The sequence below is a fragment of the Paramormyrops kingsleyae genome, chromosome 12 (genome assembly GCF_048594095.1).
Source record: "Paramormyrops kingsleyae isolate MSU_618 chromosome 12, PKINGS_0.4, whole genome shotgun sequence".
In the NCBI taxonomy this organism is placed as follows: Eukaryota; Metazoa; Chordata; class Actinopteri; order Osteoglossiformes; family Mormyridae; genus Paramormyrops; species Paramormyrops kingsleyae.
In genome coordinates, this window is record NC_132808.1 from 27,230,189 (window position 1) to 27,256,872 (window position 26,684).

Consider the following 26,684-nt stretch of genomic DNA (forward strand, 5'->3'; position numbering starts at 1 on the left):
ATCCCCTTATTTTGGGAATATGGGTTTATTACACATTCCAGGAACCTTGAAATGGACTGATTCCCCTGACCATGGTTTGTCCGTAATACCACAGCGTGTTTCCTTAACCACAGTACGTCACCCTATCATGTCCCCTTAACCGCAGTACGTCACCTCATGCATGTACTGTGCTTCATGGAGAGACACACAGCTTTACACAAAGAGCTGGGACCGGGGGGAGGGGGGGGGTCATCGGCCCCATTCATGTTTTATTATTTCATTACAAAATGACACTGAAACTGTCTCAGACCTACAGATGTAGAAACCTAAACCAATGGCATGTTCCGGCAAGATCTGTGCGGGCAGGACACTTCACTCCTGATCCCGCCAGAGAAGGAAAGAGTGAGAGAGAGAGAGACGGACAGACAGACAGAGAGAGAGAAAGACAGACAGACAGACACGCCACCAACAGCAGTTCCTGTACAATTAATAACACTTTTACTCACATTTATGGAGGTTTTTTTTTTTTCTGACCACATCCCTTCATCGTTAGCTTTAGCTAACTTCCTCCTCTCCATCATCCACCCGTTCATCTTTGTATTATTAAAAAAGTTTCTTTTTTCTTTTGCGTTAAACGCTTATTGCCCGTTTGGCTAAAATTGGCGACGAACAAGTCATTCCCTCCTCATCAGAAACATGCTCACAAGTAACAAAACGTCAAACGCGCACCCCCTCTTAAAGGGGCCAATGCTCACGTTCACAGTGATGAGCACACAAACACAGATCCCTTCGTGATCAGGCATGATTTCTAGAAAAGAACAGCGATACGAAGCATAGTAACAGCTAATGACTTCAGCAGTATAATGGAAACTAAGGGCATCTTGCTACAATACAGAAGGATGTGGGATCACGGACAGATGGAGGACAGCCTGCTCCTGACCCGGCGAAGGTAGGTGGAGAATGGTGTACGGTATAAACGGGCCGCAGTGGGCTCCGCATGGGAGACAGATCGGGGTCTGCCTGGACCCCGCTGAAAGTCCCCACTGGCACTGGGAGGAGGGAGACACGCAGTGGGGGGGTTTGGAAGGTGTCCCACCATGGGCCTCTGGACAGGACAGGATGCTGTTTACCTGGAGCTGTGCTCGTCTGGACAGAAGCAGGAAACAGCTGTCAGTCATATGGCACTCAGCCCGGCCCACTGTCCCCACAAAGCGGGGGCAGGACACAGCCACCACCTCCCCCCCCCGGTTCGACACACCAGGCTACAAGACTTTTTATGCATTGAATCACAATGACACAAACAACAGTAAACTACATTTGACAAAGTGTCACTCTGGAAGAGGAAGACAGGACAGAAAAGACAAGTGAGCAGGACGGAGAGACACAAGCGACCAGGACAGGGGGGATATGCAAGCGAGCTTGTGGGATGGGGGGATGAAATCGACTGGGACGGAGGGATGTGTGAGCGAGCTCACGAGACGGAGGGATGAAATCAACTGGGACGGAGGGATGTGCGAGCGAGCTCACGAGACGGAGGGATGAAATCGACTGGGACAGAGGGGTATGCGAGCGTGCTCAAGGGACGGAGGGATGAAATCGACTGGGACGGAGGGATGTGCGAGGGAGCTCACGAGACGGAGGGATGAAATCGACTGGGACGGAGGGATGTGCGAGCGAGCTCACGAGACGGAGGGATGAAATCGACTGGGACGGAGGGGTATGCGAGCGTGCTCACGGGACGGAGGGATGAAATCGACTGGGACGGAGGGATGTGCGAGGGAGCTCACGAGACGGAGGGATGAAATCGACTGGGACGGAGGGATGTGCGAGCGAGCTCACGAGACGGAGGGATGAAATCGACTGGGACGGAGGGGTATGCGAGCGAGCTCACGGGACGGAGGGATGAAATCGACTGGGACGGAGGGGTATGTGAGCGAGCTCACGGGACGGAGGGAAGAAATCGACTGGGACAGAGGGATGTGCGAGGGAGCTCACGAGACGGAGGGATGAAATCGACTGGGACGGAGAGATGTGCGAGTGAGCTCACGGGACGGAGGGATGAAATCGACTGGGACGGAGGGGTATGCGAGCGAGCTCACGAGACGGAGGGATGAAATCGACTGGGACGGAGGGGTATGCGAGCGAGCTCACGAGACGGAGGGATGAAATCGACTGGGACGGAGGGATGTGCGAGCGAGCTCACGAGACGGAGGGATGAAATCGACTGGGACGGAGGGGTATGCCAGTGAGCTCACGATATGGGGGGATGAAAGCGTCTGGGATGGAGGGATACGCGAGTGAGCTCACGAGATGGGGGGATGGAGGGATACGCCAGTGAGCAGGACGGGGAGACACAAGCGAGATTCACGGTACATTTCCTACATGACACGTCAGGCATGTTAACATGCTTCGAAAATGAAATTCCCTTTTAGAATCAATTCTTGGATTGTCTTTTACCATCTGTAACTGATTTTTTTTTTTATTGTTCAACTTTTATTTTAAATCTCAGCTTATGGGAAATTACTAAAGCCACCAGCAGGTGGCAATACGTACCGTCATCTTGGAGCTAAGCAGAGTGACCAGGCAGGTGTAAAAGAGCAGAGGGATAAAAGCAGTTAATGTAGTACAGCGTCCAAGCAGACGTCTAGAGGCTACATTAGTAAGCTTTGCTTGCACATTATGACCACTGGGTCAGGTTAGTTTATAAGGCAACATGTTTCTCTGCCTCTGCCGAGATACAGCAGCATAGCAGTGAAATAGCAGTGAAATAGCAGTGAAATAGCAGTGAAAGTTGCCTTGCCACTTCCTAGCACTAGGTGGCACTGTAACTCAAACAAATGTGTTTTGGTTTCTATGTAATTGTCTTTGTATGAAATATACAATTAATATTCATAATTAGGCTTGCAGCATAATTCTAAAACCTACATTTAAATAAAATAGATATTTAAATAATCACCATATGTACACTTAAATAATGTATTTGACTGCAGAATGTCCAGTGAACATATAACATGGCACACTGTAAAGCAGTGTGTTTGTAATATTAGAACAGCTCGTTCCCCTACATAAAAGCAGCTGCCAAAAGCCACAAGACGCTGCATGTTTGAAAAAGGAGCATTTCCCATACCGAGCGGCAGCATCAGCCATCCAGGAATCAGTGCTGAAAATACAGAGCGAGACTGAACGGGAGGAAGAGCTCCGCGGACAGCAAGTCCGTTTCAGGCGTGCCTGAGAGGCGCCACGCCGTAGGAGAGCTGTGACAGGCGGCGGAGGATGTCAGGGGGAATAGCGCTGTACTTCTGCGAGCCGGCCCTCGCAAGCGGCGCATGAAGCAAACGGAACGGGACGTCGGACGGGTCCGCTGAGCGCAGCTTGAGCATGGGGCCACCCAGGGCCCTACAGTCACATGCTCAGGGGGCCCTGGGGCCGAGGGGACCCTGGCACTGGCAGCCACACACTCGGGGAGCAGCCTATCCACAGGGAATGGAGGTCAGTCGGTCGCCGCTGCCGTTTACGGCAAAGTCGCACCTCCACACCTCCCTGGGGACTGAAGCCCTCCATCTACAGGACAAAAAACTGCCGAGAGCAGCAAGCGGCGGATCGCACTGTCCTTCACATCAGCCCCGACGGCTGACTGCAGCCGCCCCCTAGACTGCCCCAGGCCCCACACCGACACAGCGCAGTACAGCCCGGGCAGCCTCCGTCAGTCGGCGAGCTCATTCCCAGTGACGGACGGCCACAGACCCCGGCCCCTGCAGACGCTGCGCTCCGTGTCACTGCCCAGAATATTCTGTTTTACATTTCGCAGGCAGCATTCCAGTTTGCAGGATTCCTAAAGCTTCCTGCTCTGCTCCCTGCACTGCATTCAAACAGGCTTTTCATTCAGCTCCGTTACAGGCACCAATTCCGTGCTGTGAAATGAGATTATTCATATTGTTTCTCTGAGTAACTATATGTTGGAATGAAAAGAGGTATTTATAAAATACAGTGAAATCAGGTGGTGAGGACAGAACCCTCCCCCCACCCTTCTGGCATGTTCGGGGGCCCGTCGCCATGTCTTGGTAGCTTGAATCATCCTGGGTTTCCATCCCATTTGCAGTACCCCTGAATGCACTGTCCGGCCTGAGTGTGAGAGTAGCGCCTCACCATGGCGACAGATGCGCCCACAGGGCTCTCGTCCTCCTCTCCTGCTTCATTAGGCTCTGCAGACTCCACCCTCACACTGCCTTCCACCATGACATCATCCTGGAAGGCAAGCGGATGCCCCCCCACCCCGCCGCTGGTGAGAAAGGGCATGGCCCGGTGACACAGAGATTATCCATCCAGCAGAAGGTATTAGTGCTGCTTGTCTACAGAGGAGGTACATCCAGATGCCCTCTTTATCACTGTCATTTAAAGCATCGTTTACACGCGACTGTGGGCTTTCCAATGCTGGACGAGCCAGTGCTTCTCACTGCTCACCTTGCTGCAGTTCAGTCCATCTGACTGACATTCTCACCATGCTGCATAACACCACTTAATGTGCTCATGCTACTTCATGGATGTCAGTGCAACCAGTTGCCATGGATATGGACCTCTGGCATGAGTGCGGTCGCCATGGCAAAGCAGTGACCCCTGCTTACCGTCACCCATGGGTGGGCGAGGACGTCCTCGGCAGTGTAGCGGGCTTCCACATTCACCTGCAGCATCTGGCCAATCAGCTCCTTAAATAAAAAAAAAAACGTCCTATGGTGAATTACAGCCCCACCCACTTCCGAAAAAAACAGCATAGATGCAGATTACAGAAGAACATCAGCACCTACTGGAAGGAGCAAGGGCAAATGCATATATGTACAGTATGTTTTTAGAGGGGTACCTGCAGGTGTGAGACCGTGTCAACCAATCCCTGAAGGGGATTATAAGTTACACTCACACCCCTCCTCATCCTGCAGTGAATTCTCAGTTAGGATGGACCACAGTGATGGACCTTCATCTGTGAAGGACTGGCATCCCCCCCGGGTGCCGAACAGGCGCCACGCTCAATGCCACACTGTCTGTGAAGGACTGGCATCCCCCCCAGGGTGCCGGACAGGCACCAGGCTCAATGCCACAGTCTGTGAAGGACTGGCATCCCCCCCCAGGTGCTGGACAGGCGCCAGGCTCAATGCCACACTGTCTGTGAAGGACTGGCATCCCCCCCAGGGTGCCGGACAGGCGCCAGGCTCAATGCCACACTGACTGTGAAGGACTGGCATCCCCCCCCGGGTGCTGGACAGGCGCCAGGCTCAATGCCACACTGTCTGTGAAGGACTGGCATCCCCCCCAGGGTGCCGGACAGGCGCCAGGCTCAATGCCACAGTCTGTGAAGGACTGGCATCCCCCACCGGGTGCCGGACAGGCGCCAGGCTCAATGCCACACTGTCTGTGAAGGACTGGCATCCCCCCCAGGGTGCCGGACAGGCGCCAGGCTCAATGCCACACTGACTGTGAAGGACTGGCATCCCCCCCAGGGTGCCGGACAGGCGCCAGGCTCAATGCCACACTGACTGTGAAGGACTGGCATCCCCCCCAGGGTGCCGGACAGGCGCCAGGCTCAATGCCACACTGACTGTGAAGGACTGGCATCCCCCCCAGGGTGCCGGACAGGCGCCAGGCTCAATGCCACACTGTCTGTGAAGGACTGGCATCCCCCCCAGGGTGCCGGACAGGCGCCAGGCTCAATGCCACACTGACTGTGAAGGACTGGCATCCCCCCCAGGGTGCCGGACAGGCGCCAGGCTCAATGCCACACTGACTGTGAAGGACTGGCATCCCCCCCAGGGTGCCGGACAGGCGCCAGGCTCAATGCCACACTGACTGTGAAGGACTGGCATCCCCCCCAGGGTGCCGGACAGGCGCCAGGCTCAATGCCACACTGACTGTGAAGGACTGGCATCCCCCCCAGGGTGCCGGACAGGCGCCAGGCTCAATGCCACACTGACTGTGAAGGACTGGCATCCCCCCCAGGGTGCCGGACAGGCGCCAGGCTCAATGCCACACTGACTGTGAAGGACTGGCATCCCCCCCCGGGTGCCGGACAGGCGCCAGGCTCAATGCCACACTGACTGTGAAGGACTGGCATCCCCCCCAGGGTGCCGGACAGGCGCCAGGCTCAATGCCACACTGACTGTGAAGGACTGGCATCCCCCCCCGGGTGCCGGACAGGCGCCAGGCTCAATGCCACACTGTCTGTGAAGGACTGGCATCCCCCCCAGGGTGCCGGACAGGCGCCAGGCTCAATGCCACACTGACTGTGAAGGACTGGCATCCCCCCCCGGGTGCTGGACAGGCGCCAGGCTCAATGCCACACTGTCTGTGAAGGACTGGCATCCCCCCCCCCGGGTTCTGGACAGGCACCAGGCTCAATGCCACAATGTCTGTGAGAATTATACATTTTAGGGCCCATGTGCTCACTTTTGTCGAGAATTATACATGTTACGGGGCCTGTGTGCTCACTTTGGCTGGGAATTATACATGTTACCGGGCCCATGTGCTCATTGTGGTCGAGAATTATACATGTTACTGGGCCCGTATGATCACTTTAGCTGAGAATTATACTTGTTACCGGGCCAGTGTACTTACTTTGGCTAGGTATTATACATGTTAAGGGGCCCGTGTGCTCACTTTGGCTGGGAATTATACATGTTACTGGGCCCGTGTGCTCACTTTGGCAGAGTCTGAGATGCTGTCCCAGTAAGGAGACGGGAATTCCAGTTTGCCCACCAGGATCTGCTCAAATAGGTCCTTCTGCAGGTTGTTCTCACTGAGGCACAAGACAGATGAGGTTAGATAAACTTCATTGATCCCCGGAAGGGATGTAATAATAATAAATTCGGAGATGATATATGTGCAATGGAGATAATATAAGAATGGCATTTGCTCCCGGGTAGGCGGGTGAATGGTGTCGACACACAGATGCCCACCTGCGGAAGGGGGGGAAGCCGCATAGCAGGATGTAGGTAATGACTCCGGCCGCCCAGATGTCCACCTTCAGCCCATACCTGTGGCCGCACATGGCAGAGTGAGGACACCCACATTACAACACAAACGTCACAGCTTCTGGATCACAGGGAACCCCCCCAAATGCCCCCCTATCCTTACCCAGTCTCAGCAATGATCTCCGGGGCGACATAGGTGGGCGTCCCACACACGGTGTGCAGCGGCCCCTCGACGACGGTGGCCAAGCCAAAGTCTCCCAGCTTCAGAGACTTGGTGCCATCGGAGTACTCGCAGACCTGTGGGATCGACGGAGCCAGTGAATGCAGAATCTCCCAGAAACCTCCCAGAAACCTGGAGCAATCATGCCACCGATTACTGCCAGCCTTCAGCAGACCAGCAGATAACCACTAAGGAGGTTCTCCTCGTAAGCTCTGGCCAGGGCTGCACAAATATCACACCGCGACTGTATGTGCAATGATGGGTGTAAATATTTGTCCAGTCACTGGCTTTTAGGTACTATACAGGCGTTTACTTACACCGACAATGTGTTAAGTAGATTAGTAGTACCTGAAATATTAATGAGATACATATGGTGATGCCCAGAAGTTAGTAATCTATAAATTTGCCGTATCCTAATGTTCAACAAACGTTTAAACTGCGAGAAGCGCTGCCACACCCCTGCCGTCTTTTTACCTCGTTTATCCACAATATCTCCTCTTTTAAAAGATGCTGTGGCTGCTGATCTGTCCCTTGCTTCACCGCCACTTCACCAGTGCTTATCGCTTCCGTGATTCACCAACGCAGTCGCGTGCGGCGTGCCCTGCTAGCCGAACTTAATAAACATAAGGGCACACCAAATGTATACAGGTTACTAACTTTCGGGCGTCACAATATGAGTCTCATTAGTGTTTTATGCTGGTAATCTGCTTACCAAACTGTGGCCGTAAGTAAATGTCCACAAAGTACCGAAAAGCTGGCGTCCAAACAAATATTTCTGCCTGTCGTCTGAAGCCCATATAGTATCGATCATATCGGCATGTGATCTCGCACGGCTCCAACTCCAGCCCCGGAGCGAGGCCCGACGACCCGCTACCTACCAGCAGGTTCTCCGGCTTGATGTCCCTGTGCACGATGTTCAGGCTGTGCAGGTACTTGAGGACGCTGGCCAGGTTGTAGACCATGGCGCTCGCGTCCTGCTCTGTGTACTTCGTAGAGGAGGTTATGGCATCAAACAGGTCCCCACCCTGTACAGATACACCGATACACCGTTATCTGTACTAGTCTTACGATACCACCTACCAACAGCACTACTAATCGTACATAACTCAGTCCAGCACTGCCCCCACAGTGCCACTACAGAAATAAGTAAGGATGACAAATTATTGCAGTGGGTGACCATAAGCTTACAACTACATGACCTGCTGGAGTGACCTTACTTTGATTTAGTACTATTGCTAGTTAGAAGCTATTATCCTACCTAATGACTCCACACATTTAACGAAAAGCACACATTATGCACCTCAGGGAGGTACCACCAGAATTTTGGGGTGTAATACACCCTCCCAAAGCTAGGTGGCAGTCTTGCTTTTAAATCAACGACGGCTGACTCTACCTTGACCAGCTCCATGACCAGGTAGAGCTCTGTAGGTGTGTCGACTTCCTCGATCAGCATGATGATGTTGGGATGCTTGACTCTCCGAAGGATGGCCACCTCGTTCTCGATCAGGTGCTCCTGTCAATCGACAATGTCAGGCACTTGTGGCGCACGCGGCTTCCGGCATGTTCCGGGGGTGACCGCACCCACCTTTCCGCTGCACTTGGCCTTGTCGATGATCTTCAGGGCAAACTCCATCCCGGTGGCCCTGTCAAACGAGAAGCACAGGAAGGAGAAGCGGATGAGTGTTGCGTGCGAGGGGGGGGGGGGCACCAGTCAGCCGAACGCCATGTGGGAAGGGGGGGGGGGGTTGGGCGTGAGCCGGCTCTACAGGGAACAAAGCATTTCGCTCAGCATGAGACACGTGCTGCAAGAGTGCTTCTGTCTGCAGGCTCATAATAATATTTCCATACAGCTTTGAAATGTTAAAAATATCACACTGCTTCACTATCACGTCTCCTGCTGGCACTGATGTGGGCCACCTGAACTGAAAATGTCGGGCCTGCTGGGCACTGGAGGCGAGCACCACCAGGCAGACACTGCCAACGACTCACGCACGTCAGCAGGACCAGCGCGACCTCAACGTGACCTCCGGACCTACCGCTCCACGCACTCCTTCACCACGGCGAAGTTGCCATCTCCGATGACCTTCCCAACCTTGTACTTGTCCAGGATGGCCGAGGAGGTCTGCACAGTGTTTCCATTCACTGCTGACGAGAGACCATGGTTTGGACCTGCCGCTCAGCCGGACGTATGCATATACAGCTCCTCCTGCTAGTCACTCGACTGCCCCCCCCTTACACTTGCAAATGCATCTCATAGCAGAGGGGATTTCTTATTGCCCCCGTTGGTCTGGGGGCCTCCTGGGCCGGGCCAGGTCTGACTGGGTGAGAATCGGACCATGCACAGGGCCTGCTGAGCTCGTGGGTCACGTGACATTACCTTCTGGGCTTAAGTCTTCAGTCTCATCCGCAGCCCGGTTCACGCTGGAGGTGGAGATGCGATGCGGGGAGAGCTGGGAAGAGAGATACGGATGCCAAACCAAACCTCCGGATGGAAAGAGCCGGAATCTGTGTCACGGTGACCAAGCAAGGTGAAGGATCTAGGCTGGTGTGACACTGGGGGCGAGCGACCGCTCAGACCGCTACACAGCTGCAAGCGGCGCAAACTAAAATATTTCATTAAAATAGTACTGCAGACATTATTCATGTGTCCACATCCATAAGCAGACACAGTAAATCCCTCCTGTTTGTTTTATATGCTGAATCAGTCGGACAATCCCTGACCCTCCTACCTACAGAATCGCCACCTAGTGGTGGCCAGCTTACCCTGCGGCTCAGCATGCTGCTGCTGGGGCTGGGGGAGTTGGTCGGCCTGGTTGGAGACCTCTGACTGGCACCTGGAGTGGGGGAGTGGGGGGGGCAGTAGGACAATATCTCAATAGCTCTTAAAAGATAATATTATTCCAGAACAGCAGCTGTGTTACATTTTAACTAAATGAGGATATTTCACCATTATATGGAAGCATGAAACGTAAAATATAGGGATCATTATTCTGAAGTGTTTATGTTTCCCTGTAGATGAAAATACTTCAGTACACAGGAAACGAGGTCAAGTTCAGCCTGTCTGTACACAGGAAATGAGGTCATATTCAGTCTGTCTATACACAGGAAATGAGGTCATGCCATGTCTTTCCAATCACCAACCTAGGAGACGAGTACAACTGACACACGTCAGGCCACACATTTTCTGTGTTAACCTTCGGGAGGCGCTGTGTGGTTTACAGGCATCTGGAAGTGTGTAGGGCAGCAAACAGAGCATTACTAATGGGTCACGGTTGGGTTCGCCCATCTCCACAGGGAGAAGGCTGTACTTTCAGCTGTTGGCCGGCCAGCTGGTTTGACAGTGCCCCCTGCTGGCTCGCTCTGGCAAAGCACACGGCTGGACACAGTCGGATGCGGTGGCAGGGGAGTGAGGAGTCTGTCTAAAACTGTCCACCATAATGAAGCACGGATGAGGAATCACAGTCACTTATCTGCTCTCTTAATAAATGCTTTCTCTATTAATTACTGACGGTGCATGAACACTTACGGACCTAACAGACTGTGTGGGAAAAGCCAAAGAAATGACTGGAGAAAGCCTGGAGAAACGCCAGTGTCAGCTTGGCATCGCGTTATTTTCGGCGGTGCTGAAGATAGAGAGGCGACCTGACCGCCTGCACCCACCACTGGGCTCCCATTCCGCCCCCCCCCCTCTCTCTCATTCAGGAGAGAACCATCTCACCATTATGCTGCAAAGTCTCACCTCGTAAGTTTAACATAATTAGCAAGCACTGTCTGCACATCCTACCACCTCGGGGTTTAGGGTTACCTCAGCCATGAATTGTTTATTAGGACGTCTGAGCGACAACACAAGCCTTTAAGAAAGCAGAGCTCATTTCAGGTCCGGTTTCAGCAAAACATCTCTCAGCTCATGAAGCTCAACAAATCTTCCTCTTTCAGGAAAAATAAAAGAATGGCGAGTGGCAGATCTGAGAGACGGCCTGTGTGAATGAGGCAGCCCAGACTCACAGCTCACCTGGGCAGCCCAGACTCACAGCTCAGACTCACAGCTCACCTGGGCAGCTCAGACTCACAGCCCAGACTCACAGCTCACCTGGGCAGCCCAGACTCACAGCTCAGACTCACAGCTCACCTGGGCAGCCCAGACTCACAACTCACCTGGGCAGCCCAGACTCACAGCTCACCTGGGCAGCTCAGACTCACAGCTCACCTGGGTAGCTCAGACTCACAGCTCACCTGGGCAGCCCAGACTCATCGGCACAGGGCTCTGAAGGTCTGAGCGTAGCATCTTATGGGAATGTGATGTAAATATGGCGACAATGGAGGGTTAGGAAACGCGACTCATATCGTCCGTACCTGTGGCCGGGGGCTTGTTCCGGCGCTGCAGACTTGGGCTCTTGGGCCCGGACGGCCTTGGAGCATTGGATGAGGACTTCAGCCCTCGGCACTCTGCGGAAAAGAGGAAGGGGAGCATCAAGGCAGATACGAGCCGCGGCAAACCGGCTGGGAAGTGTCTCCTCTGTACCATGTTCTAGCACATTCCTCCTGACGCCCAGGTTCACCTCATCCTCACTGTGTCCCCTGACACCCCCCTCGCCCCCCCCCCCCACAGCCTGAACTCTCCTCTTGGCCCCCCTGACAAGCCCCCAGCCTTTGACGGGACAGCAGAGTCACTTTCTGCATTTCAATGGCTTCTGGACTGAGCTGAGGAAAAGCGCCAGGCCGGAGTCTCAGAGAGAGGAGCAAGAAGGAGGGAGAAAAAGCACCGGAGGAAGACTGAGAATGAAGAGGAAGAGCAGAGCAGCCTTGCAGATGGGGTAGGGTGACCAGATAATCCATGTCAGGGAGGACACTTGGAGCTACTTCGGGTTTTACAAACTACTTTCAAACTGAAAGGTTCCTGTGCTCGCCTTAGTAGATCAGCTCTTCTTGCGCTTTGATTGGTTTGTTTCCTTGACTGAAAGACTCATCCAGCTGTTTCATATTAACATTAGTGACACATGCATGCTTATAGGAGACTGACCAATCGGCACACAGCAAGAACTCAGTGCTCAAATGAAATCCAGGTCCGTTTAATTGAAATGGTAATTTACAATTCCTGTTCTAGCTCAGAGTGTCCTCCCTGACAAAGATTATCTGGTCACCCTAAGATGGGAGGACTGCCAGCAGCTCCTACAGCACCTAGAAACAGCATAAGGGTGGAACCACAGACTCAGCTCAGCTCTCAACAGCCTCGTACAGCCAGGAAAACTGTATACACCAGACAGGACACTGAGAGACCCACTACCCCTCCGTGCAGTCAGGGGTCAGGGAATAAGCTGGAGGCCGGCCCGAAGGATTAAACCCACTCATCCACACTGCTGGTGCGGCACAGGATTGGCTCGTCACCTGTCCACTCCTCCATGCAATGACAGCTTTCTCACTGACTGTCTTCAGAAACATAAACACGCCACTGGAAGCTGCCAGCTTCGCCTTCTTCCTGGTTGCTGAGGCCTTCAGTGACTGACAGCTGGCTTTTAAAAGAGGTATTTCAAATGCGCGTGATGGCAGGGGGCCTTGCTGACGGTTCAGCACGCCGACACCCTGACGAATGTTTCTGGGCACATAGGTGGCGTCTGCCCAACAAAAAGGATGGAGATGAATAAAGAATGAAGGCAGAAGGTGGAGAGTGAACTTGGATACTGGTATAGACCCCCTCACTGCGTTTAGTAGCTGGAGAATACCTTGGTCTGCCCAGAGACCACATCCTAAACCAGCTACAATACCAACTGGAACACGTAAATGCAGCCTCCTGCCCCGGCCTCAGAGGGGCGCTATGTATCCACGGCTGCCTGCCCTGCCACGTGCTGCTCATTTATAGGACGTGTCAGCAGCACCACATACCAAATACAGCTACTAAACCAGGAGCTTGTGTGTGAATCAATGATTTTCTCATGAAAACCCTCAAGGTAAGGGTGGTGCAGTTACACTGGAGGGGTGGGAATTTGAGATGGGGTGGTGCAGTTACACTGGAGGGGTGGGCACTGTGAGGAGGGGAAGTACAGTTACACTGGAGGGGTGGGCACTGTGAGGAGGGGAAGTACAGTTACACTGGAGGGGTGGGAACTTTGAGGAAGAGTGGTGCAATGTATGGATGGATAATTATGGACAGATTAATGCATGGATGGATGGAAGACACTCTGGGAAAAACAAACATGGAACTTGGTCCTCCAACGAAAAGTATTTTAACAGAGCAGGCAGCCAGTGTGTGGAAGCCAGACCATTTGACAGAACCAAAGGATGCAGAAGTATGGAGGTGGAGTAACGGCAGACGTACCGCTCACAAAGCTAGCAGAGGCCTTGCCACTGAGATCGAGTCCGAAATCATCTTGAGCATAGCGGTATTTCTCAGGACCACAGGCAATGAAGACATCGTCACCTCCAAAGAAGTCCTGCAGACAGGTGATCTGGAAAAAAGAAGGCAGAGAGGAAAATTCTGAAGAGAAGAGAATCTCACTAATCTCTACTCTTAAACCAAGATGTTATCCATGTAGCACAGGGCATGTGTGAGTCCACCACAGGGCACGGGGATGGGGTACACCCTGGAGGGGATGCCAGTCCATCACAGGGCACGGGGATGGGGTACACCCTGGACGGGATGCCAGTCCATCACAGGGCACGGGGATGGGGTAGACCCTGGAGGGGATGTCGGTCACGGGGCTGGGGTACACCCTGGACGGGATTTGAGTCCACCACGGGGCACGGGGATGGGGTACACCCTGGAGGGGATGTGAGTCCACCACGGGGCACGGGGATGGGGTACACCCTGGAGGGGATGTGAGTCCACCACGGGTCACGGGGATGGGGTACACCCTGGATGGGATGCCAGTCCATCACAGGGCACGGGGTCGGGGTACACCCTAGATGGGATCATAAATGGAAATCATAAACATTACCCATAATCCTCTTCTCACCATGCCCACACCGAGTCAGGATGTGTAGACCCCGCCCCCTGCATGCCGCCCTGGGGCATCTTTGTCACATACCCGCTGTTATAAACTCATCGGCTGATGAGATGCAGAGTCATTCAGAAGCATCGTAACTGGGGGGAGGCTGGGGCAGCCCCGCAAATCCATTTAAACACAGGAGCACCATCCCAACCAATCAGCATCTTGCAGGGAACTCTGGGAGCATTCTGCGTGATCTGATTCATGCAGCTCTACCTGCTATCCTCAGAACTGCCGCCATGTGGGCAGAAGCCTGTTAGCGCAGCGGAGATCTGGTCAGCTTTGGTTTAGAGGAGACGGGAATGGCATGGTCACAGGCATCCTGGTCAGTGTTTCCAGGGAGAGACTAAGAAGAACCGGAGCTCAAGAAAGAAAACCCAGCAACACTGAAACCAGGCACCCGGAACGTTCCTTCAGGGCTGACCAATTACCACTGATGCTGAGAGACAACGCGAGGTTAACCCGGAACTCTAATAGCCAAAAATATAGCCAGGCAGCATGTACAAAGGCGGGGGGGGGGGGCTTTTTCTTTTCTCTGAAAGCAAATCCCTCTTTCGGAGGGGGGGAGCTTCCTCTGGTACGAGCCACATGGAATACAAATGAAGCCACGCTTCTCAGCGTGATCGTTTAGTGGGGTGCGTACAGGCGGTGGCGTTGCCATGGCAGCAGGGTGCCAGGCAGTGCTCCGTAAGCGGGCGGGGGAGGGCCGCGATAATTACCCATGCAGAGGCACTCCTAAATTGGAGTATCGTCACAGCAATGCTCGCTTTCGTGAGCGGGGGACGGACGTGGGCCTGGTGCCCCCCTTCCCCCATGACTGTGTGTTATTACGCTCATCCATCGAGGGGAGGCTGTCAGACCCTTCCAGAACTTTTTATTTAAAGCCCTTATCCGTCCTGGTTCACAGTGGGGTGGGGGGGGGGTTACAGGTTGGGACCTATGTGTAAGAAGAGCCTAGGGCCAGTTTGGATGCAGCAGTGTGCCTTTCGGACTGCAGGACTATCCAGGGTTATCCCAGCTAAACACGCTCAGGGCAGGAATCGAACCTACAGTCCTGGAGGTGTGAGGCTTCAGTCATATCCACCTGGTATGCATCACTTGATGAAAATGACATAGAACAACAATTTACAAGCTAAACAGGGGTCGCTTGACCTCTGCCTATAACCTGAGGGGACTCGAAGGCGAGCAGACTGTAGGCCAGCCACCGATCACAGGACGCACTCCTGATAAGACTGAGGAGGACTGAACACATGTGTGTTCAGCTGCAGACCACAGACCCTCATGATTATCCCTAACACAGGCGGGACAGCTTAGTCTTCTAACTGAAAATGTCTGTGGATTAGACTGGCTTTAAAAATATATTTAGTGCTTTTTTCGATTGTCATTAAATCCCCAGTGAGATCAGAGCTTGTTTCTTCTAGTGCTTGGTGTTTCTTTTCGCAGACACCTCAGCACTGTGTCACAGTGTCACAGTGTCACTGCAGAACAAACCTTATGCTGGAAACTTCAATTCACTGAGCACTTCACATTTCAGAGGCTTTAGGCAGTAAAAGGCAGTTTCAGGGCCATGAGACGGGTCCTAAGTGCCAGAAGGGAATGACACAAGCACAGATTCATGCATGAGACTGCGGCCTGATCCTGCGAGTGCCAGTTAAACCCGACTGTGGCAGTACATCACAGAAAGGGGGCAGCAGGGAGCACCCAACACTGCCAGCCCTCATTGTTCTACCGTGAAGGAGACCATGAGCTCGGCCTCCCCACTGCATGAATGACACTGTAGCCGCTGCACTGCAGAGGGATGGGGCCAGAAGGTTCTGTGGGACCTCAATGCTGGGCCACTTCTCTGCATGAAGTGGGAGTGTGTTCAGGGGGTGTGTTGGCAGGGTGGGGGGGAGGGGGGGGCAGTGATACAGACTGAGCTGTGTGATTATCATCAGCATTACTGGTCTCACTGCTAATTATTACCCTGGCAACCTGGGCCTGTAGAGAGACAGGAGTGTGAATTAACAATGAATCAGCCTCATTCTGATAAAAATCACACTGAAGCCTCAATCAGACCGACTGCTACGACAGACTGAATAAAGACTGACAAGCAGACTAAGCAAAGACCGACCCACTACAATAGACTAGGTAAAGACCAACCCGTTACGACAGACTGAGTAAAGTCTGACCCGCTACAATACATTAGGTAAAGACCGACCGGCTACAACAGACTGAGTAAAGACTAACAAGCAAAGACACACTGATAAAAGACCGACCTGTTACGACAGACTGAGTAAAGACCAACCCACTACAATGGACTGAGTAAAGACTGACAAGCAAAGACAGAGTGAGCAAAGATCGACCCACTACGACAGACTGACTAAAGACTGACAAGCAAATACAGACTGAGCAAAGATGAACATGCTACAACAGACTGAGTAAAGACCGACCTGCTACGACAGATTAGGTAAAGACCGACCCGCTATGATGGAGTGAGTAAAGACTGACAAGCAAAGACAGACTGAGCAAAGCCCGACCCACTACGATAGACTGAGAGAAGACTGACCCACTACAATGAATTAGGTAAAGATCGACCCGCTATGACGGACTGAGTAAAGAATTACATGCAAAGACAGTCTGAACAAAGACCGACCTGCTACGGCAGACTGAGTAAACACAGACAAGCTACAACAGACTGAATAAAGACCAACAAGCAGGATTTGTGCGTTAGATTTACCCAATTGTCCGCTTCCCTGACTGGTTGGAAGCTTCAGGAATCCCCGTGACTGCACCTCACACTTTCCTCCATCTACCCCCACAGCTTACAGGTTTTATATAGAGTGTTTACAGTAAAAGCCACTTACAAGGAGCCATTATCGCACGTTATTCATGGGCGACGGCACAGAGCGGCCCCCACCCAGGGTGCCAGGCCCCACCCTGTGTCCCGGCTCTCTGTCGCCCTCATCTCACAGGGTCTTTTGTGAAAGTTGTAGGTCTGCCCTGTAACAGTTAGAATTTTCTGGAATTTAGTTGTTTTCCCTCTGTTGTGAGGAGTAAATCTGCAGAAAATATATTGCAGACATATAGACACACACGCATACATTTGATCAGGATTAAATTAAAAACCTAAAGGATTCACGTTAGTTATGTTTTTATAAACAACAATGTTCCACTTCAGAAACGTTGTTTAAATATATAATTTTGTAATGAGCACTTATCTGTGAGACTGTGGCAGATGTACTTCTGGAGTACTGGAGTTTCAACACCACATGCAGATTTGACCCCGTCACCCGCCCCAAAACACACATACATCCTGGAGGACACAGTGAAGCTTAACATAGCATCATGACCCCGGTTGTCTCGACATCACATAAAGAATGAAGCTGGAACAGTCAGGAAGGCACACTAACCCTGAGAGGGAGCTTCCCCGACAGCAAAACTGTGCTAAACAGCGGCATTTCCATGCCAATACATGAGGTCGTGGCCTTCAGCTCCTCTGATGTCATTTCCTGTCCCTGCTCTGGGCTCATGCTAATTGAGATGTGGAATCTCTGGTAATTTAATAAAAGCAGATGAGATGATACAATGGGCCGGGATAAGAAAGCCGGAAGCGTAGCGGCAGAACATGCTCACACCCTGGTAAGTTCACACACAAACACACACCCTCTGAATGAAGCCCCAGACCAGTCAGTCTTCCTGGAAATAAGGTGACCTCACAGCCTAAAGCTGGCTTACAGGCAGATGGGTAACGACGGTCCCCCCTCCCAGCCTGACTGTAGCCGGTATGTCCCAAAGGATCAGGGCTCTGCCGTTTTACGGGTTTTCTGAATGTACTGTGTTCTGAAGGTACTAGCAGGAGCGCTGTGCTGTTTAGACCGTTTTTAAAAAAGCCAAACCAAAAGAGGCACTAAAAAGGTCACCCAGGTCGAGATGCACACACTCAAGTGTTATCCTAACCATTTTCCATGCGACAAAAGTAATTATGGGACACTGACATGGTAACCCGCTCAGATCATGGCAGGTGACACCAATGATTTATGGACGGGCAGTTATATGAGTGTACAGGACAGCGAGGGCCCCAAATCCCCATCACCCTGCTTAGGCGTGAGCGGTAATCAGGTTCCCTCTCAGACCTCGGACAAGCGAAGGGCGTCAGCCGTTAAAAAGCTTCTAAATTACAGCGCAGGCCTGACAGGTTGCAACCATCAGCAGCAGTGTGTCTGAGAACGAGCTGATGGTCGCAATGGGAAAGGTGACACCCAGAGCCCGCACGGGACACTGCGCCGAGTCACCGCTTCCGGAGGCTTCTGGGAATGATTCTGAAGAACCGCTTCTAGCCATCAGAGATCACGCTGGGTTGGCATGTCTGGATTTTTAAGAGTCAGAGCTCATTAACGTCAGCTTTAGACGTCAGGCAGAAATCGTTCAAAAAAGCAAATATTAAACAGCGAGATGGCAACAACCAAAAGAGTGCATTACATTACCCAGCTAAAATAGCTAGCCAGCCTTTGTTTACACTGCGGGAGCTGAGGAGGGACTTTTATCTGAGTCCCCCTACAGCCTTGACGAGCCGTCCTGCTAACGCGTGATAGCAGTGACAGCGGGTTTTTTTTCATGCTCACATTAGTTTATCTGCACCAGTGAAATCGGGCTTCATGAATAGAGGTGGGTATTTCAGGTCCAGAGAGTAAAGGTCCAGACTAAGATTTTGCTTAAACCAACCAGCTGAGTATAAAGAATCACAGACTACTCAACTAGTTGGGTGAAACAAAATTTTGGTCTGGACTCTTACTCTTCGGACCTGAGCTGCCAATACCTCTGTTCATGACCCATTGTAGGCGGGACCACGCAGAACTGTCAATCACAGCCCCGTTTCACTCAATAGGAAGCAGTCGTGGTTGCTTGGCTGCAGATGCTCCCATCACTAACAAAAGCCCCCCCCAGACAGTCAGGCAGATTCGGCCTTTACCTGCTTGCCATCCAGAGTATAGAGTCGCTTGACAGGCCCTGAGTCCAGCTTGATGGCCTCTGTGATGTCAGCCAGAACCTGCTCGAAGGAGTGGGCGGTCTTCTTGTTGAGCAGCACGCGCACGGCCTTTCGGGGCTTGACGCCGCCGCGGATCACGGTCACCAGCTTGGGCTTGATGAAGTCCTTGGTGTCGCGCGGCTTGCTGCGGGGCGAGCCCGGGCTGCTGCGGGGTTTTGCCCCCCCCGCCTTCACGTTCACCGACCAGTTGGGGTTGGTGTTCTGGGCGTAGTCCACCTTGCGATATGCCTCATTGGAGGCGCAGACGTAGCTCTCACCTGCAGTGAGGAGGAGGAGCAGAACACCCACCGCTATAAACATAACCATGCAAGCTGCCGTATGACCTCAATGCAAACTCTCAGAACATGATAGCACTAAACACCCACAGAGGTTCCCACAATATACGGACTATATCTAGAGGTACACCACTGTGGAAATTTTGACCGATACCAATAACCGATATATTTGTGTCTCAAATTACCGATAATCAGCGGTGAAAATTGTCAAGTTTGCCGGTGCAGATTAGCGGAATGACGTTGCATCTTTTTTTATTTGGTGTAAAAATGAAAGATCGATCTACTGACCAGAATTATTAATCGATTAAAAACATGTCATAAGCCACATAAAACCATCTCGGGGGCTGATACTTTGTGACCCTCTTCTGAGCAGCAAATAAGCCAACAGAATCCTTCATCCTCCGCTGTGGAAAATGGCCGATTGTCCAATGGGATCATGTCCATCATTTCAATAGTTACGTCTTTAGCTCTGGTGCTGCTGACTTAAAAGTTTAAAGCCAATATGATCTTAGAAAAGAGCAGCCAATAAGAAGAAAGGGCATCGTTTTATTGAACGATATTATAGAGATCCCCTTCCTCCTTCACATAACATCTCAATTCATTTCCTATTTAATAATGCATTAAAAAGCAAAGTCTCTCACAGTCTGCAAGCTTTAAAATACACAATTTAATCCATCTCATTACCCTGAAGAAACTGACCGTTTAGGTATTAATGTGACACAGAGAGAACGACCCACGGATCTCAGAGACACCAAGAAACTGTTTAAGGCTTAATTGGACACAGAGGGAAGGATTCACAGATCTCAGAGACATTCAGGCTCCCTGAAAGGAGAGCTGTGGGACTGCGAGGGTCACAGGACGGACCTGCACGCCGCCTCGTAAGCCCTTGCTGAAGACAGCAGCGGAAGCTTCCAGAGAAATGACCTGGCTTCAGCTCAAAACAGGTGTGTCACGGAGAAGTGGATGAAAGCAAAGAAAGGCATTACACAGAAGTGACACCTCACTGTCTGCAGCAGGAAGGTGCAGGAACACATCTGGCGAGTGAGGAAGACCACGTGTGGACGGCTGTCTACTGAGAACATCTGCATCATAGTAAAACTGTAATTAATCCAGACAGCCTCAACCGGTTATGACTGAGACGAATAAACACTGGAACAACAATCAAGTTATACACATCACTCATGTCAAAACTGTACAGTTACTTCAGGTTCAATGTGCAAAACACCTGGCAGGACATTAACGTGAAGGACATGGTGAGGAGCAGGGGCCACCCCTGTGGCTTCTGAAGAGCTCCACTCCTTCTTGGAGAGAGTCCTGTGCAATGGGGCACTTGACTGTCTTTCAAAAGGAGGAGCCTACAGTTCAAGGATGGGTGAAGAACTTGGAGATCTGCTCCGCTCTCAGAACTTCCCATAAAGGATTAATGCTGTTTGGAGTCGGTGTCTGGAATGTCCGACTGGCCAACTGGTGAAACTCCTTCGGAATCTGTTTAGCAGTGAGTATACGGGGGCATTGTGATGAGGGCGCAGTGTCTACATCCACCACAGAGGGCATCAGGCCTCATTGGAAAAAGGTCTCCTATTCCTTAGCTGTTGTATAACTGTGGAGAGTGACCATCAGACTCAATGGCTTCCGGAGGATGGCTGACAATATCAGCAGACATTAGGCTTCCTTGCCCTTTCTCCAAATGTAAACCCACCCAGATGCAGGAGAAAGGGTGGTAAGGACTCCTCAGACCTCGTTACCGCTTTACGCTGCCTGGGGGGTCTGGGCTTCGTACAACTCGCGGCTTAGGCGCGTGGGGACGTGGTTTTCAGAATGGTCCCCTTCTCACAGTAAATAATTACGCAGCTTTTGTAACACGCACCTATGATTCTCTGGCCTCTTGTTGCTCTGAAAACCCGCATATCAAAGTGCCGTTCCTCAGCCGTCCGTTATGGCCGACACCTACTGACAGCTGGCCCCCAGCTTAACGTAAGACCTCAGTAGCTGCGTCTGTAAATCCGATTTACTCACTTCTGATTAAACTCTTTTTCCATGCGGCATTTTATTTTGTCCACCCCGCCATAAATAAATGCAGATATTACTTATACTAACTGCTGCTCAGGTTAATTCTTGTTTTCTCCACTGAACAGCACAAAATATGCACAACATTGTAAGTGCTCATGAAACGCTTCAGACTGCAAAGAATGGGAAATAAATCTGAGCATTAAAAATAATCATAATAAATAATAAAAAAAAAATCTCCCGCACTTTCTGCTTGAAGGACTCCTGACATTTCAATACCTGATATTATCTCCTTAATGAATGTCCCTTGTCAATGCCAGCAAAAAGACACCAAGACAAAGCCTTCTGTAATCTACTGTCCCATTTACATCATGCAGTAAGACACCCCATCGGAAAGTCACAGTCTGTGCACGTGCCCCTGTGCAGCCCCCGAAGGCTGGGGCGGAGGGGGGGGGTCCCCGTCGGCCCGCGTGAAACTCCGCATGTGTCTCACGCCTCTAGGTTTCTGAACGATCTCCACCGTGGTTTTCATTCAACAGCTTTGGGTTAGTTCATTATTTAAGGCTCCGCCCTCCCTGCACGCTAATGAGAGGCACCGAGGGAGACCCCCCTACCGTGTGACGAGACATGAATGACAAATCCCACGAAGCAGCGGTGCTGAAAGGCGAATCAGCACAAGCTAACCGCAGCCTCATTAGGAAACACCAGGTAGGGCGACGGCGGTAACGCCAACTATCCCCGCCCCTTGGCACGATTTCCATGGCAGAGATCACACTGAAAATTCGTCTCCATTATTTTGTTTAATTTACATTAACTTTAGTGTAATGCACAATTAATTACGGTCGTAAACGGGGTCAGAACATTTAAACGAGATGTGCCAAAAATATGCGATGAGCCAACAGATGAAACACAAAAGGCAGTGATGTTGCACGTGAGGAATCGGCATGAGATGGTGCCATGTGAAGCCAGTATAAGGCATGAGAGCAGCGGAGAGGCGAGGCTGCGGTGTCCCCGCAAAGCCACCGCCGGGATGTCACCGCCATAGAGCCGTCACACGGTGACCCATCACCCTCATCAGGCACTGAGCCGGGGGGTTAGTAACAGGCGGTGCATCCAACAGGCAGGTCGGTCAAGACCATGCGCCCAGAGGGCCGGGCTGCGCGCCCGTGTTACGAATGCAGTCAGTGACACCCTTATTTTAAAGGCGACCCGATGCCATGCGCCGAGGGACGATGTCTGTGGTCATACTGTACCTTCTACGAAATCGTCCAGGCTGGTTATCTTGCTTGTGCCGTCCAGCGTGTAGATGCAGCGGACGCCCTGGGGCAGGCTGCTGCTGTCCGACAGGGATTTGGTGAGCTCCATGAGCAGCGCGCTGAAGGACCTGAAGCGGTCGCCGGACACCGCGTACGGCAGACCCTTGAAGTATCTGTCCCCATTGCGGTAAAAGCGCACTTTCTTGGCCTTCTTCTCCGAGCTGAGAGCCTGCAGGGTCCGCGTGCGGTAGAAGCTGCAGTTGGCGCTGTGCGCCGGACTCGGTACCAGGCTGCTGCCCCTGGATCCAGCCTGCGAGCCCGAGCCGGTCCGGCGTGAAGCCCGATGCGCCTTGTCCCGCTCGTCAAAGTGCTCCAGTTCTATGGCTGACATTATTGCTTACTGGGGAGAGCGGTATTTGATTAATGGTTTCTCCCAGATATGTGGGTACAGCCCCCTTAAGCAGCCCAGTCTGACGGACGGGATCACCGGGATCGGGGGTAACCGCGTCGCATTAGGAGATCGGCGCTCACACGTCAATGCACATCTTGCTCCTCGCTAATAACAGCCGGAATGATGCCCCAATCATGCAAATGATACAATGCATCCACCGGGCGTAGAGCAGCGTGAAGCCTGTTCATACCTACGTTAACTACAAAAAATGAAAAAACAAAAAACATAAATTCCTCAGTACAGCCCTCCAAACTGCAAAAAGAGGCAAATTCAAAATGCACAATTTATTTATCAGTCGGGAAAAGCTGCAGCCGTCATCGGACGCATTAAATATTGTGTCTCCAGCCTCTTCAGGTATTTTTTGGAAAGAGGAGGCTGCGCATATTGACTGACAGCTGCTTAAGCCGCGGACGCAGCCGCCTCAGCCAAGGCACACCATTCCCGCAGCATATCCTTTCTTTGTTGTCTTTTTTTCCTCGTAGAAATGCAAGGTCCGGGTGAAACGATGCCTAGGGCTGGTGGAGACTAGCAGGAGGAGCGGTTCGCCGAAGCTCCCAGCCTGGCAGCGCAGTCAGCCGAGCCGGATCGCCGGGTAAGCGGCGGGGAAGACCGGCATCTGCGGGGTCCTAAAGACACACCCACGCTGCCTGCATGGCGTCCCTGCTCTAGCAGGATGCACATATTGTCAGTCTGAAAGCCTAGACTGTGAAGCACAGATGCACCGCAGTGTGTTTAATCATTCACCACGCTACCCGGGTGGCTTCAGTGTAGGACTGGTGACTTAAAACGCTTATTTTAGAGGGCGATTCCTTCTCTCATGCGGACTCAGCACAAGACAGTGGCGTGAACTTTATAATTTAAACATAAGGTTTTCATACGTCTCCTTCCAATAAGGAAAAAGGAGAAAAAAAATCACCCCCAGCGCCAGTATCAACACAATACGGCAAAAGAAAGCTATATTTGCGAAATATTTGCCATATACGGAAGGTGGGGAACTGAATTAACAAACAAAGCAAGAAATAAAAAGCAACGAATGCAAACCGTTCAGTACAGGGGCGTCGTAGTGGGGGGAAAAAGGGGACTGAGTTACCAGGGCCCCATGTGGGGGGAGGGCCCCTAAGGAATCTGGAATTTTATTTTCCTTTAAATATTAATATTATTCAAAGATCACAATAAATGTTGCTATCTAATATAAATTTAATTTTTGTGGGAAAATAAATCGGTTGACGGATTGAATTGTGTCCTAGCTTACAGTGCCTGAGGACAAGCACCCTCACCCCTTGCAATGGTATAGTCTTTACCGGGCTTTTTAACTAGGCGCATTTAATTTAGCGGTCATTCTGATGAAACAGCTAAATCCGTGTTGGAAGATGATGCCAAAGAAAGCTAAATCCGGTTTTCAAAAAAGAAAAGAGAGGCAGGAAAGAAACAAAAAAATAAATGAGGGAAAGCAACTGCTTAGAAACTTTTTTTCCCAAGAAACGTGAGCCCAAATGTGAAAGCAAATAGCCTACATTAAATGAACTGTGATTATTAAAAACTGAAATACCACCGCGAAATTACACATAGCTTAACATGATGTACTGTAGATAAGTGTATTTTTTTTTGTTTGCTTAACCCCCTGGGTTACACGGCATCGTCGACGACGCCGCGTATCTTTCTCGTCTATTTCAGTTTATATCTCGCTGAAATGTTTGTGTAGAGTCATGGAAAAAACGCTGGCTAAATCTGTAATCTGTCTTCTTTTCAAAATTCCATTGTCGAAGGTATTTAAAGTTTTTAAAATTAGATTAAATCGGCAAAAAGTAAACCATGTCACCTTTCTTTGTTTTACCTGCATGGGGGGCGTGTAGTACCGCCTTCGCGTGAAGATCGCTATTCACATTCTAAACAGCCGCACTTCCGCGTATCCCAGTGAGCACTAACTGGGATATAAGTTTGTGTTTAGCTTTTTGCCCATTGCCATTTTTAAGTGTTTTCTTTTTGCCCTTTTTTCACTCACTAGTCATTTATCTTTCATTATAAATAAAGTAGTTTGTCAATGTGGAAATCTGAAATGGCATTTTTCTTTTATGTAATAATAAAAAATAGGCTACTTGATAAAAAGCTGTTCTCTATAGCCAAATGCAAAAGTGTTCAATTCTCATGCAGGCCTATGATGTTAGGCTACCTTTGGTGACATTTCCTGTTATAGCTTTTAATCATCCTACAAATAAAACCAAATTCCAGTGAAGTCGTGTGATTAGGCTGTTTTTTTTTGGGGGGGGGGCATAGGCACTGTTTGTGCATAGGGCCCAGAATTTGGTGCTACGCCCCTGTGCCTGTGTTCTGACGAGTTGAGCTCAACTATCGAGACGTGCTATCGAGCCTTTCTGCGCATGTGCAGTTCCATCGTTTTGAGATTGGGATTAGGTTTTAGGGGTTAAGGTAAGGGTTTTAGGGGTTTTTGGGGGGTTAGGGTTAGGGCTATCGATTAGCACTACGGTAGCCTAACTCGACAAAGTAGCTCAACTAGTCAGAACACCGGTGATATCCGGCGCAGATACGTAGTCAGGATTATTAATATTCACGCATCTGGTCAGGTAAAGTTGAATTACTACATATCCAATATAATAATCTATACCACAAGTGTGTCTGCTGGGGTGTGGCATGAGTAAATGGTGTCCTGGGCATACAGGAACTCTGGATATAACGGACTGTTTTGCCAGGTCCCTTGAAGTCACTTATAACAGGATTTTACTGTACTTTGAAGCATAGCTGTCGTGCCCCGATCGTGCTGATCCTTTTGTGTGCCATGCCCCCTCATTAACCCCGTGTTTTTAGCCATTTCTACTTGTGATAATTACTGTGGTGTATATAAGCCCGTGTCTGAGTGCTTTTCCTGAGTCCGGTCATTGACGTCGTTTTATGTTTCCGATTGTTTCTGTGCCGAATAAACCCCGTGTTCACTCGGTTTCCCCGGCTCGTGTGCTGTTTCCCCGCTCCGTGCCAGCGTATTCAAGGCCATAGCTTTCAAGTCAGCAGATGAATTTTCTTTGCTAAAATGTTATAAAGGCATAGGAGTGTAATTGATGTGATTTTTTCGTTTTCTGAGGAAGTTGTATCTACAGCAATTCCACAGTCTGCCTGTTGCACGCCCAGTGTTTCCCGTAGGCTTACAGCTTGGGGGGGGGGGGGCAGACGAACACCGACAGGATTCATGGTGTTCATGTGTTTCTTTTAATGACAGCAGTTAATATAACAACTGAACTACACATCGAAACATTTCGTTTTATGACAATTATCCACAAAGTGTGCCGGTTTTGTCACTGCAGTGTATTTTCCTGGGCTTCTGGAAGAACATTTCTAGAGCCTCTTGATATGGGAAGTCAGAAACGTCTGGCCCATTTATTGAGATCCTGACCTGCAAATACATTAACTGTTAGGCTTTAAAAGTGATAGCTGATAGCTTAAAATAGTGCTCACCTGTGTGTGCGCGCACGTCTCTGTGCACGCGCATCGGGGCGGAACTCCGCCATGCGCGATAGA

The 26,684-nt window shown here is 51.1% G+C and overlaps 1 protein-coding gene across 4 annotated transcripts; it reads right to left on the bottom strand.

Moving 5' to 3' along the window:
• Nucleotides 1–72: 72 nt before the first annotated feature.
• LOC111852120 (serine/threonine-protein kinase DCLK2-like) lies at nucleotides 73–25,133 on the bottom strand. Of its 4 annotated transcripts, XM_023827675.2 has the most exons (17): nucleotides 24,991–25,133; nucleotides 22,703–23,355; nucleotides 19,090–19,424; nucleotides 13,469–13,598; nucleotides 11,509–11,601; nucleotides 9,919–9,989; nucleotides 9,533–9,605; nucleotides 9,192–9,300; nucleotides 8,741–8,798; nucleotides 8,549–8,668; nucleotides 8,034–8,180; nucleotides 7,099–7,232; nucleotides 6,921–6,998; nucleotides 6,664–6,760; nucleotides 4,602–4,682; nucleotides 4,126–4,224; nucleotides 73–1,125 (listed from the first exon to the last, which is right to left on the bottom strand). In XM_023827675.2, exons 2-17 carry the CDS (start codon nucleotides 23,094–23,096, stop codon nucleotides 850–852), a joined length of 2,295 nt encoding a protein of 764 aa, XP_023683443.1. In that variant the 5' UTR covers nucleotides 23,097–23,355; nucleotides 24,991–25,133; the 3' UTR covers nucleotides 73–849. The 4 variants fall into 4 exon arrangements, with proteins under 4 accessions (XP_023683443.1, XP_023683442.1, XP_023683444.1 ...); XM_023827674.2 differs by lacking the exon at nucleotides 24,991–25,133 and having other exon boundaries at nucleotides 22,703–24,288; XM_023827676.2 differs by lacking the exon at nucleotides 24,991–25,133 and having other exon boundaries at nucleotides 9,192–9,297; nucleotides 22,703–24,287.
• Between the last annotated feature and the right edge of the window lie 1,551 nt (nucleotides 25,134–26,684).